General features: G+C 41.0%; 1 protein-coding gene across 2 annotated transcripts in view; it reads right to left on the bottom strand.

The window, feature by feature from the left end:
* The window catches only part of Tmem185a (transmembrane protein 185A), a 36,189-nt gene extending 22,579 nt beyond the window's left edge, over positions 1 to 13,610 (bottom strand). The window contains exon 1 of one of the 2 annotated variants that reach the window (XM_063246510.1): positions 13,405 to 13,610. In XM_063246510.1, the coding sequence (XP_063102580.1) occupies positions 13,405 to 13,442 (38 nt within the window). In that variant the 5' untranslated portion in view covers positions 13,443 to 13,610. The remainder of the gene's footprint in view (positions 1 to 13,404) is intronic. The other variant, XM_003461700.4, reaches the window with a different exon arrangement.
* Positions 13,611 to 14,567: the final 957 nt, after the last annotated feature.

Raw genomic sequence — 14,567 nt, 5'->3', positions numbered from 1 at the left:
AAAGATTTTAGTGAACTCTCTCTCAGACAAGGGCCTCTTGTCTAAAACATATAAAGAATTAAAGAAACTCAGACCTCCGAAATTCAAAGATCCAATCCAAAAATGGGCATCTGAGATGAATATGCAATTCTCAGATGAAGAAATGCAAATGGCAAATAAATACATGAAAAAATGCTCATCATCATTGGTCATTAGAGAAATGCAAATTAAAACCACACTGAGATACCATCTCACTCCTGAAAGAATGGCCAGGATCAAGAAAACCGACAACAAATGCTGGAGAGGCTGTGGGGAAAAAGGAACTCTCCTGCACTGCTGGTGGGAGTGTAGACTGGTACAGCCTTTGTGGAGATCTGTCTGGAGATTTCTCAAAAAGTTGGGACTGGAAATCCCATTTATTCCAGCTATTCCACTTCTAGGCATATTCCCAGAAGAACTGAAAGCATCATACCACAGTGATATATGTGCACCTATGTTTATAGCAGCACAATTTGTAATCGCCAGATCTTGGAAACAACCCAAGTGCCCATCAACTGAGGAATGGATAAAAAAGTTGTGGTATTTCTATACAATGGAGTATTATTCAGCTATAAAGAAGGATCACATTGAGATATTTATCAATAAATGGGCACAGCTTGAGACCATACTCATAAGTGAAATAAATCAATCTCGCATGTGTGAATACCGAATAGTTTCCCTAATGTAAGTAATGATTCAAATATATAAAAATATGTGGTAATCATGATTCCCCATTAGGTGGCCTTGAAGCCTTATAAAGTTTTCACTCATTAATTAGAAAGGCTTTATTCTGGGCTTCTTGATATGAAAATATTTGAAGCTAGAGTATATGAAGTTTTACCCAAATATTTCAAGGAAAAAGACACTATGGTAACTACTATTAAGTCAGGTTATAAGGTGGTGAAGTACTAGGTTATTGAAACAGTCATGCTGTGACCTCTATTGTTATATTGTTATGTCCTGTTTTATCTCAATCTCCCCCTTATTGTTTCAAAAAAAATTATTTAGTCATTTCTTATGTTTGTCTTAATTAAAGAAAAAATTCAAAAAAATTAGGATATATAAATAGTAACTCTTTTCGATTTCCTATTAACTTGTTTTGAAGTCCTGTAGTACTCCCACGATCTTGTTTTGACTGATTAGACTCTGTTCCATTCTATATGATAGTATCAAGTTTGAAGACATAGGCAACTACTTTGAAGACAATAAGATTCACTAAGATACCCATTCTGGTTTGACTATTGTCTTCTTTGGAAGTCCTGTAATGTTTACAACGCCTAAGTTTTATTGGTCTTGTTCTCTACTGTTTTGTCCAACTTTATAATATCTAATAAGATAGACAATTCTTTTTAAGGAAACAAGGGACAACGTTGATAACCATTGTTGATAAACTTGTACTCTGTTCTACACCATGTGCTACGTCTATCCTTGGTATTGACTGACAGCTTTGTTTTGCCATATTTGACTGTATTCTTCCCCCCCCCCCCAAAGAAAGTAATAAGCACTAAGGAGTAATAAAATCCAAGATGTGTAAATTTTGTTGTAAAAAAGAGAGGGGAAAAAAAAAAAGAAAAGGAGCTCTAACGGATATAACAGCAAGTGTGTTTGGGGGTGTTAAATAGCTGACTTTATCAATGTTTTTGGAACATTGAACACAGCTGTTTGCAGTCTCCCTGTTTGAATGTCCACCTTGTGTTCTTTGATACTGTGATTTGAGGAACTATTTTCAAGAAAATAGTGTGTAATCTACTAGCAGGTAATTTCTTACTGTTATGGTTTTTTGTTTTGTTTTGTAGTTCTGTATTGCGTGTACCCTTACGCCGCTTTGGTTTGTTTTGTGTTTTTCTCTTTTTCCTCTTAAATAAAAAAAAAAAAAATGTTTCATCTTGAGTCAACTACTGCACGCCAGTCTGCGGTAGAAGGCCTTCATGCATTCTTCCTGTTTCATTACGTGCATGGTTAGACTCGATGTATACTCAAGGATAAAGAGGAAATGAAATCAATAGATTTTTTCAATTTCCGAAGCTGGCATTTTAACTGCAAATGTGTGGCACTGAAGAATCCCATGGTTTCTAGAACAGACAATGGTCTGACCCTGATTTATGTCCAGGGATCTGCTGTTTGACCTACCACCGCTTTCACATCACAGTGCCAACTGCCAAGCCAGAGGAGAAGCCAAAGAATGTCTCAGCAGTATGATGGAAATAATTTCAGTCTTGATGACATCTGGAAAGGGTCTCAAGGTCTCCCAGGGGTCTGTAGAAAAGTCTGATAACTGCTGCACTCAGTACAGTTTAGCTATTAATATCACAGACAAAGACAGGCTTATACATTTTGCTACAAAGAGAGCTCTAACACTCAAAATGCCAAGATAAGAATGACTTTGCCCTTTAGACTTCGAAGAACAAAAGGGTTTGTGGTGGTGGTGGAAGAGTCACCAGCTAATCGAAATGGAGCTGTCATAAATTTGGCATATAAAGAGCACACACAATTTTTTTCTCCCTTAAAGTGGAGCAGATGATCCGAAGCAGAAAATCAGTTTGTCAACTCAAGCCTATGGCTCCAAATATCATTACCAATACAATGGCGAACAGAATATTTACAAGAAATCAGTGAAATGGAACTACAAATGCAAGGATGATGACAGACATATGATTCATAGTTAGATAACGAGGTAATTTTTTTCTAAAGGAGTTTTGGACTATAAATGAAAAAGAGATGGAGGGTAATCACTGTAGGCTAAATTCACTATCCTCTGTAAGAGTTTTATTATCTAGTAAGAGTAGTAGAATTAATGAAAATAGAAGTATAGAAATGTGTTAAATGTTAGAAAAGTGACTTTTTTAATGAAGTTAGAAAAAATATAAATGAGTTGAATGCGCTACATTCTGATTTCTGCCATTCAAAATTACCACAAACCCAGTGGCTCAAAAAGCACAAACTTCTTATCTTGGACTTCTGAAAATCCAACACAGGTCTCACTCTGTTAGTCTCGAGGTGTCAGCAAGGCTGTGCTCCTTCCAGAAGCTCTAGCAGAGAATGTTCTTTCCTTTTCCAGTTTCCAGAGGCTGAGCGCGTGCTTCCTCGCATCTTCATAGGCAGCAGTGCAGAGCTCACATGTACTCACTGTCAATCATCCTGACCTGCTCTTCCGCCTCCCTTCTCTGTATGTAAGGACCCTGTGATTATACGGGGCCTGGCGAGAGAATCCAGAACAAACTTCCTGTTTTAATGTCACCTGATTAGTGAACTTAATCGTGCTGCTACATCTTTTGCCATTAAAGCCCTAGGTTCCACGGATTAGGAAGAGGCTTTATTTGGGGGCATTGTTATTCTGCTTCCCACAGAGAAAAGTCACTTACTGGATTAAAAAAACAAATTCCAAGGTTGGTGCATTCAGCAGTCACACTTGGAACCCATGACAAAGGTCAAACCAACTACAAGAAGGAACCGAAATGACAAGTTTATTATGCCTGGGTGAGTACAAGAGAAGCAATTTACGATCACAGCAATTTATAATTTGATTAATTAGATTTCAAGGCAAAAAGCATGAATGTACTAAAGGGACTAAAAAGAAGGGTTAAATAATGAAAATCTAAATACATGGCCATGGAAAAGGAATCTGACATTTTTGTTTTAAGAATATACAGGAGCAGGAATGGAGGGGGAGTATGGGATAAAAAAGATGTGCTGCATAAATGTACCCATGATACCCATGATACGTGTAATATTACATACTGCAAACACATCCTAACCAAAAAATAAAAGACATTAAATGTTAAAAAGAAAAAAGAATGCCCAGAAATATTTTCATTGCAGATTTCTACATGCTTCTATTAAATCATGGCAAAAGATACAAAGTTCCTGGGAATCATGGAAATGAACATTAAAGGACATAAAATAGCATGACTGTATTATGAATTAATTGGTAGGACAAAATGCACTTTGCATACACTGAGATTTTTTTGAGGGGGAGAAATGACTATAGGGCTGCAATAAATAATAAACACACATCTAATTTAAAATGTAAAATAATGTATATGTGCCTGAAATGTGTGGGATGTATAAAGAAGAGAAAAAGCCTCTTCCGTCAGGATGCTCAGAACCTGACAGGCACAGAAGGGACGATGTATCAGGAAGTAACCATGTAGCACGGCAAACTGGGAGACTTGGGACATTCATTCCCGCAGGAGAGCAGGGAAGGGAGGAAAGGTCTGGGCAGCAAGCTGCAGACAGCAAAGTCCACACAAAGCACAATGATGCTAAATAAAGGCTGAGGCAAGGTTGATATCACAGGAGACTGAAATACACCGTCTGCTAAAAACCCTGGTTGGTGGGGCACTGGTGACAAAGGAGAAAGGGCAATAGAGGGAACAAGTGAAAGGCTGACTAGGTCAGTTCCAGGGAAATTTGAGTATCAAGAAAAAGTCCTTAGCATGCATTAACAGGCAACAGGGAACCTCTGAAGATTTCTGAGCAAACAGGTGACAGAAGGCATATGTAAGCGTGCAGGGCAGATTGTACTCAGTAGACAGGAGGCACAAATTCTACACAATTCTTAAGAAATCAGCAAAAATTGAGTGAAAATTGCCTAACCACATGGATTATTTTTGAATACACTGACTTGTCAAGCAGTGTACTAGAATGCACAAGATAATGTATGTAAAACTTGTTTGACTCTCGTATTCCACATGATCAGTAAGTAAACAACATTACCTCTACCAGACAGCACTGAGCTAAGGATTAAGTAACTTCTTAGAAGGTGCTTACCAAAAGAGCTTGGCACTATGTGACTAGCAGTCAGTAAACCTTAGTTTCCTTCCTTAAATGATGACTAAGGACAAGACATAACACCACCACGGAACACTGAAAATATTACCAACACACAAAACATTAAAATGCCTGCGGTGCTGCCAAAGGAAAACTCAGAGAAAACTGACTCCAGAAGTTTAAATAAAAGCAAAAAGCAAGGTAAAAAGAGGCAAAGGGAAAACCAATGAAGTAAATTTCTAGTTAAAAAGTTTAGGGGGAAAAAAGGCAAAAAATGGAAATTGAAAAACCCTAAAATTCAAACTATATATTCAAAAACAACTGATAAGTAATACCAACTGCTGGTTCCTTGAAAAAAAAACTACAAAACTGATCAGTTAAAGCAAATTGCTATAATAAAAAATTAAAGCTATGAGATTTATAAACATTATTTGAAGTAGGGGTAGCATCTCAATTATACCATTTTGGAGCTGAGTCCAAAAGGCAGCTGCATACCATATAAGAAGTAGCAAGCTTGCCTGGCAAGAGAAGGGTGCTGCAGTAACAGGTTAAGCAAAAAAAAATTTTTAAAGTCACAATTAAAGCCTAAACCACTTTGAGTTACTTCCCAAGAAATAGTCCAATAGTCCAAGCATAAAACTAGCCCAAGACTATAGTCCAAGCATAAAAACAGACTTTTTAAACTTTTCCATGAACTGTCAAATGGGGTTGCAGTACAGTCTAGTATTAATCATTATTTCCTAAATAAACTATACCTGTCTCATTCTGTTTACCTGTCTCATTCTCATTACCAGGTAAACTATACCTGTCTCATTCTGTTTTCTATTGCTATAACCGAGTACCACAGACTGGGTACTTTATAAAGGACAGAAGTTTATTTGGGTCACTGGAGTTTACTCTGGAGACTGCCTGGGAACTCCAAGAGTATGGAACCAGCATCTGCTTGGCATCTGTATGGAGACATCTTGCTGCTTTTTACAGCACAGTGGTGGCATCGCATGTAGAGACAATTCAAGCTGCTAGCTTGGGTCTGTCTACATCTTCTTCTAAGGACTCTAATGCCATCATGGGAGGTCCCTACTCATGAGCTCATCTAATCTTAATTACTTCCCAAGGTCCCACCCCAAATTAATCATTAACACATGAAATGGGGGCTAGTTTCCCAACAACTGAACTTTTATAAGACACATTTAAATCGCAGCAATCTGCCTTTTGCCCCCAAATTCATTTACTTCTCACAATGCAAAATACATTTATTTCATCTTAATAGCTGTAAAAGTTTAACATTCTAGCACTGACACAACAATCTAAACTCCAGGTTCTCATCTGTGTCAGAGATGAGCAAGACTTAAGGCATGATGCACACTGAGGCAAATTCCTCCCAGCCACGAGCCTGTGAAATCAAAACAAGGGACTGACTTCCAAAGAACAATGGTAAGGCAGGCAAGGGCCAGAAATTTCCAAGCCAAAAAAGAAAAAAAGAGTACCAGGCTCCAAGTAAATCCAAAACCCAACAAGACAAACACTCAATTAAGACTCCAGAATAACCCATGGCTCCATGTGCCACTTCTTGGACAATGGTGTTGAGAATGGGGTTTCTTCTGCCACTGCCTTACTGATTCCTCGCAACCTCCTTAGTAAACAGCTGTTCAGCCTTACACCAGCTTTCTTCTTCTGGAATGTTCTTTCACGTGTGACCACATGAACAGACTAAGAATTTTCCAACTTTCACCACTCTGTTTTCCTTTTCTTTTCCTCCTTTTTCTTTGTGTGATGCTAGGGACTGAAGCAGAGCCTCACACATGCCAGGCAAGTGCTCTACCAATGAGCAACACCCTTAGCCTTCAGTTTCTCTTTAAATTGTAAATTCCCTCTAAGATGCCCCTTTGCTCTCTCATTTCACTGTAAGCAGTTAGAAGTGGCCATGCAACAGCCTGAATGTTTTGTTGCTTACAAATTTCTTCCTCTAGATGTCATAAGTCAACGATGGTGAAGCTTTTAGAGACCAAGTACCCAAACCACAACCCAAAATCCACTGAGTTTTTTGCCACTATATAACCAGGACGGTTTTACTATAGTTTCCAATACCTGTTCTTCAGTTTCATTCCAGACCTCATCAAAATGACCTGTACCATCCTCATTTATAACAACATCTGGTCACAACCACCTAGTAATTTTTGAGTTGGAGATGACTCGTAGTCCACTTACAGCAATACAGAATTTTTCTAGTGGTTACTTTAAAACTGTTCCAGCCTACAGCCATTATTCAATTCAAAGCCACTTGGACATTTTCAGTACTGGTATAAAGGCCCCACTCCTGGCACCAATTTTGTTAGTCCATTTCCTATCGCTGTAACTTAATAACTGAGACTGAGTAATTTATAAAACATGATTTATCATAGTTCTAAAGACTGGGAAGCCCATACTTTCAGTAACTGGTGAAAGCCACTTTCTTGCAGTATTATACTATGGAAGGTAAAACACATTGAGACAGAGCAAGTATGCTATTTTGGATCTCTCTTCTTCTCCTGATAAAATCCTTAATGCCATCATGGGAGCACCACCCTCATGATCTCATCTAACTCCAAAGGCCCCACCTCCAAACACTACTAATATGTGAATTTGGGGACTAGGTTTCCAATATGAATTTTGGGGGGTCACATTCAAAGAACTACAACATCTTTAAAAAGGATTTCATCCACTTGTCCAAATGTGTAGTGCCAAGTAGTGTCACAAGGGCCAAACTACAAACTTCTGCTCAGGATCAAATTCCCTCTGTCCACATTACGGTGGGAGAACGATAAGAAATGGAGAGAGGATTATACTTGCATACATTGCAAATAGATGACTGCGTGTAAAAGTCCTAGTATCTGTTTTCTGTACAAAAGGATGCAGCCAGCCTCTTTTTATAAAATCTATCGATTTCCTCCAGTGGAAGCTGCTGTCTTAACTGGAGCATGTACACATGCATGACTACGTGCTATTGTGCATGTACACACACTCACTCACTCTGGGTGACACATCCCCGTCTACTGCTTGATAGAACAGCCCCAAATGACAAACTGCTAACTGATATTTCCACAAGCTGTTAAAAGGGACTGCACCTTTTACACTGAGCAGAACCTTACTAACCAAATTTAAAATATTTTAATGGAGATTTTAATAAGAGCACTGAAACAGTAGATACAAGAAAGCAAAATATCCAGATAAAATCAAATTATGCTTAAAGAGGACTGGAGAGAGCCCAGGCCAAAGGGAAAGATCTGTATCCAAACTAGTTACCTGTCATTTATTAGCACTGTGCTCTTCTTGCCTAAGTTACTGTCTCCTAAGTCTGCCTCTTCGTCTGATTTCTCATATATTGATTCATAAGATAGGTATATATGAAAGCACTGGGTAAAAGACACACGTTCACCTACTACAGCTCTAGTAGTATTATGAAAGAGAAAAGTTCTGCCATGTTGTAACAATCTCATTAAGCAATCATTTTCCTCACTATTAGGTCAGAGGTGACAAAGAGTGAATAAAGTACCTGTCTCCAGAGTTCAATTCGAAGCAGTCATCTGAAACTTTGGTTACCTTGTTCAGCTATGACCCAACATTAGACATGTAAATTAGAAACCCCCAATTTAATAATTAGGAAGCTTAACCTCTGGAACCCTAGGAAACTAATACTCCTCCATCCTACATCTATCTCCTCAAATCCCTACAACAAAGATTTTCAAGTGGCACATTTCTATTTGTACCCAATATTTACTTATTTGCACATTTATTCAGTGCCTCAAAATCCTGGCCTTCAAAAACTCACAGTCAAGAAAAATATGTGTAGTTAACAAGTAATAGGGATGTAATTTTCAAAACCAAAATGTAGACATTCAAATGAGACAAGTCTTCCTTAAGCATTTCTTTTGGGAGGCAATGTACTAATTTCAATATGTCACTGCTCAAACTATCCATGGAGCTTTCCCTATTGGAAGGCCTTAAAGCCTGCAGTCTGTTTTGTAGAAGATCCTAATGTTGCTGAATCTTTACTGAAGAGTGAATTTTAGTTTTGGAAACTGCCAAACCCAGGCACCGTGAAGTTTAATAAATAAAATATGTGATCAAACTAGGTGGCACTATTTTGTTTCAAAATGATATATGATCATTTACGCAATGAGACAAACTTTCTTACATGATTTGTAAAACTGACTCTAAAGGAAATTCTAGGTGAGTGAAAGGAGTATGTGCAATGGAATAAATTTATGTATTTTATTTTCCTTAAGTAACTTCCTTGAATGATATATAAGCTCCAATATAAGGTTTATATTGCTTAATAACCTACAACTCCCAAACAGCAGGTTCCTTAGTATGAGGCTTACTCTGTCATTAAGGGGAAGGGCTCTCACTAAACCACAAAGGTAGTATGGTATGCAGGAAAGGCTTCGGGGGACTGATCTGGATATGACTTCTTACTGCCTGCATGGCTTTAGGAAAACCACAAACTCTCTAATATGCTCAAAGTGCTCTAAAACTCAATAAATCACAATTGTTACTAATAGCCCCAGTAAATTCAAGATAATTTTCTGATTATAAGTGGCTTAGTACGATACAACAACAGATAAAGTCATCCAGGTGAGGACTTAGTTCATGGATGGTACTGATAATACCCTTGTACTGACAACCTGGTTTTTAAAGTACTCTGTAAAGACTACAATGTTTGCAGTGACTAACACTACGTATTTTTAAAACACAGGACCCATGTTACCTAAAGCACTCTTACCACACTTAAATTTCCTCCACTGTCTAAATGTACCAGGCCCTCTCAAGGTCTCATGTCTTAGCATATGTTGTCCCTTGTCCTGTCCTCTAGTCTGACAAATCCCTACCATTAGCCTTCAAAATCTAGCTTAAAAGTCACTTCCATATGGAACCTTTCCTGCTTGGCCTAGAGAGTGGCTCTGCCCTTCATGGTCCCATAACATATGGCTCCTCTCTCTGAAATGCTTCATATGTTTTCATTTCTCTTTCCACATCTACTTCCTCTACCAGACTTGAACACTGAGAGAGTAACATTTTTTGTTCTTATAACACATAGCACATGTTTTGACACATGGTAGGAACCTTGGAGATGTCCCATGAATAAATGCTTTAAATACACTTCGGAGACAACAATTAAAGGTCAGGTAGCTGCGTTTAGTGCACTATTACCAGCAATCATGTTCATTTTTCCTGACTTCAAGTAAGAGAAAAGATTACTTACATAGGACACAGGCTGGCTTTAGAAGATACAGCATGTAAGTTTCCAAAACACTACTGACCTCATTTGTACTGCATTCCCACACAATAGGACCCCCAAAGAGACACTTCTCAGCCTTTTCCCAGTCTATGCTATCTGAGGGATGTGTCATACTCTCATAAGGAGCTTGCTGTAGACAACTCAGAAAGCCTAGCAAAATTTCTCCAGCCTTCCGGCGCTGCCTAGATACCGGAGCTAAAGGGCTTCTCTGAGCCAGCAACTTCACCAAGGTAGCAGAAAATCTCTAGGCCCTGCCTGATTAATGCCACCGACTCCCAGATCGCCACCTCCCAGCCATGTCCTGGGATCAGAATTCGCTGGTTCTGCACAGCTGTAATTTTTTATTCTATGAAATAGGGCTCCCTACCTAGGATAGAATATATATCCCACCAACAGTTGTTAGGAAGCCTTAAGCATTCAAGAGAGGTCTTCTTGGTGTCTGTTTCGGCAAGTCTTAACCTGTGTGACTAAAATGCAATTAAAAAAGAAGTTCATGATCAACCAGTTCTGTGCCAGGTAGAAATGGGCAAGAGGGTCAGTTGGCAGCTCTGAGCAATTGAGTGTTGACACTTCTGAATCATTCCATACCACTGCAGTGTCCACAGCCCAGGTAACCCTCCAGTGGGTTCAAACTCACTGAGATCTTTAAGATAGGAAACGAGATCAAGAGCCAGAGACCCTGCCTCAGAAACCACCAAACATGACAGTGACTATTTCTGTGACACATAATCTGCAAAGTAAAGACAGTCACATTTTGCCTTACTGTCATGTCTTTTCCATCTCTCAGAAGAATGACTGCACTCTATAGGCAGAAAGAAGATAAGAAGAAAACCAGGCTGCAGATCACCAGGACAGTGGTGGTTGAAAACAGTAGCTCTAAATTTCTATTACTGGCATTGAACAATTATTACTCTTCATTCCACAAATATTTACTGAGTCAGTCTCTATTCCATGTATACAAGTTACAATAATGATATAGTCAGCCCTGGCCCAAGAGAGCTTGAAGTTTAGTGAGGGAGAGATGTATTAAGCAAATAAACATACAAAGAAATGCAAGAGTAAAAATAAGTGTTGTGTTGGAAAAGTACGACACACTACAGCTAATTTTACAACCGGGAAGCAGGAGACCTGGTTGGGAACTTCCCTTAGCAGGTTTCAAGAGAGCGGAGATCTCAAGGGTCAGTAAGAGCTAGCTAGGTGAGGAGGAGAGGGAAACATTCTTGATAAAGAGAAGTTGTGTCAAAGTCCTAGGGTGGGACAGAAACGATCTCTTGACTCACAATTTGATATAGGAAGCAAGACAGCAGCAACAAGAACTGAGGCCCCAACACAAGGCACTGCTGTTTGCATCCCTAAGTTTGCTCTCCAAATGTCTGGAAGGCTTTCTCGGTATGGAACGAGACCAAAATGTAAAGTCAAAAACAAGAATGTGCATATATGACATGAAACACAATATCTTGAAACATCTATAAAGTATTACCCTTCTCTCCTGCTGACAATATGAAATCCAGAAAATGGCACAGTAGAAAAGATCCTTAAATTTTTCAGGTAGAAATGCATTTTAATCCAGATAGAATTAAGGTACTGACACATATGCTCATGGCCACTCTATATCTGTTTAATACAGAGTATTTCATTATGATTTTCATATACTAGTATTTTGGTAAAAAAAAAAGCTAAAGAAAAATGGTTAAGAGCAGTTCAATTTTGCGTTGGCAACTCGGAGAGACTGTTAGACCACTTGAAGCAACTCCTAGTAGCTTCTTGATTATCTGTCACATTGCAAACAAGTCATGGAACTTTCTATTTTAAAGCACTTGACAATCAATCATTAATTCAGCTTCACTATCCTGTTGAGATGATAACTCATTCTAGAGATTAAACAGACAGATAAGTGGGTTGCCCAAGCACATAAAACAATTCAGCTTTTATTTATCACTCTTATCACTCTCTTCAAACAAGGAAGACACACAAGGCTTGTCCAGCTCCAGCAGCAACCCGGTTGTCCTGCAGACCAACCCTAACTCCTAGGAGAAGCAGAGGAAGGCACTGCAGTTAGCTTTCTGTTACTTGCTCTAAATAAGCTCCTCTGTGCAGAGCGCCTTCAAGAACAACAGTGATAATGACTGCACTGTGACAGGGCATCATGAACTCTCAGCAATAAGAGCACTTAGGAAGCTACAATGGTTCACAGCTTAAAATGTTACCATCCCTGAAGAGAACCCCCCCACATTCTCACTCACACACACAGTGCTCTCATATCCTTTTAACCCCAACAAGCAGACAAGACAGTGCTCTCCACCAGACCTCCACAGTCTAGTTCTACACAGTATAGTAAGTCACCTATTTACATGCCCTTCTTCATCCTTAAGCTGGGACAGCCCAGCATCTAAAGGACGTGGCTGGTAACATGTAAATGACTTACTGAGTGCATGGCTTTCCTCTTGCAAATAAAGGAAACAGGCATTCCTTTCACAGAGTAGTAGACTTAAGAAATCACTTAAACTAACTAGTAATTTTACAGATGATTCAAAGGAGGGCAGGGAATCAGTGGCTTATCTTTTGGCTCAGTACCACTGACATTTTCTAAGTGCCTACTATGTGCCAGGCATGGGGAGTGGGAGACCAGCGGGGAAGGGAATGCAAGGACAGCATCTTCATTCCCTGGCTAGTGTTTTCACAGCACTGTCCACTTGTGTTTCCCCCATCTGGGAAATAAGGACGGCATATCAACTTCCTGCAAATAAACTTACAGTGAAGACTGGCAAGCAAAGACATAAGGAAAATAAATGATCAGGTTCACCCCCAAAGGCATTATGTAAGGTATTCACGTACCCTGACGCTGACTGCAAGGACTCAATACTATCTCAGACACCAGGTCAACGCTAAGGAAAAGAAAGGAGGGACGGGCACAAATCCAAGGAAAACCTCAAGGGTTGACAGGAACTGGAGGAAACAGCTGGGGTGGTGGGGGGTAAGGGTGCTGGACCTAGCGAGACCACCCGGCACAGAAAATGTAGGGCAGGCAGTGGAGTGGGGGACGATGACTCCAAGAGGGAAGTTGGCGACAGCACTGAGGGAGGGCAAGCGGAGAGGACTGGGGCTCCCTTGGGGAGGGCCGGCTCGGCCGGGCGCCCTGGGCCATGGCCAGGCAGTACGAGTTGGCGCGGGAGAAGGAAACGGGGGACCAGCGTCTAGGCCGACTGCCGTCCCGAAAAGCAGCTGGCACCCACCGCAAGGCACAACAAGCGCCCGCGTCCACTGGCTGCAGCCTCACAGCCACCGCGCCTCCTCGCAGCCCCGGCACAGCCCGGGGCCAAACCCTGGCGGGTACTCACCTCGGGTTGAAGTCTTGGAAAAGGCCCCTCAGATTCATGGCGAAGAACTTCACTGCCGCGTCCTCCTCTTCCCCACTTTCCCGGCGGCGCGCAGCCTGCGCTTTACAGCGGGCTCATGGTGCCAGCGTTAGCCGCGTCCCCGCCGCCGCTGCTGCTGCCACCGCCGCCGCCAGGAGAAACCTGAGCCACTGCCCCCACCTCCCCTCCTTCCGGGCTTCCGTACTTCAGCGGCCGCGCATGCGCCCGAGCCCCGCCCTGAGCTCGCCGGGCCAGCGAAGCCCCAGGCCCCTCGTCGCCGCACAACCCGGGCAAGAACGGGGAGAGCCAACAAGGAGAGGGCCCGCGGGGAAGAGGGTGGAGCGCCGCGCAGGGACGCACACTGGTTGAAGGCCTGCAAAAAGGGAGGGTACCACCCAGAAGTGCAGCGATGAGTTCCTCGGAAACACCTGTCATCCTAGCTTGGACTGCATTACAGAGATTTCTCTGAGTGAAAACTGAAGAGTGATATATACTGGCAACAAATGAGATGTTGCCTTGTGGCGATCCCAGGTGTCACCTGTCAGATCTTCCAGCGATTTTACAGTTTGCATATTATCTTCCTTTACAAGACCCAGGCCAACATGTCACCATGAGCTGACCAACCCAAACTGAAGTTATCAGGCACCCAAATCATCTTTCTTCCAGTCATCTTCCCCCGCTGGGTTTCCTGTCCTTGTTGGCAAGTGGCCTATTCAAGGGAATATCAAAACTGGAGAACCTTTCTCACTTTTCTAACCTAATTCAGTCTCCTTAACACATGTATAGACTTGGTGGTCATCTCAGACTTGGCCTCTTCCTCAACTCCTGGCCATCCTGCTTGTAAGTGCCACTTCTTATTCAGACAAGGCAACATCTCTGGGCCTCAGTTTGTCTCTTCTGCAAAGTAGAGATGATAAAACCTACTTCCTCAACTTGTCAGCAAAATTTAATGAAACCATGCATAGCACATTTCCTGGTGCATACCATGATTTGCTAGCTGGTGCTCTTTCAACTATGAACTTCCTAAGGATTCTTTTTGCTTTTGGAATCCAAGAGCAGGACACCCTCACATCAAGTGACCTAGTCTTCTGTCTTTACTTCCGGTAGATTTCAGGTTTTCATGAGCACAGCAGAATCTTAAACAT

Source organism: Cavia porcellus, unplaced genomic scaffold (genome assembly GCF_034190915.1).
Source record: "Cavia porcellus strain 051 isolate PalLab524CR breed Dunkin Hartley unplaced genomic scaffold, mCavPor4.1 scaffold_3, whole genome shotgun sequence".
Classification (NCBI taxonomy): Eukaryota; Metazoa; Chordata; class Mammalia; order Rodentia; family Caviidae; genus Cavia; species Cavia porcellus.
The sequence above is the reverse complement of the archived record's forward strand: the minus strand, read 5'-3'. Positions and strand labels throughout refer to the sequence as shown.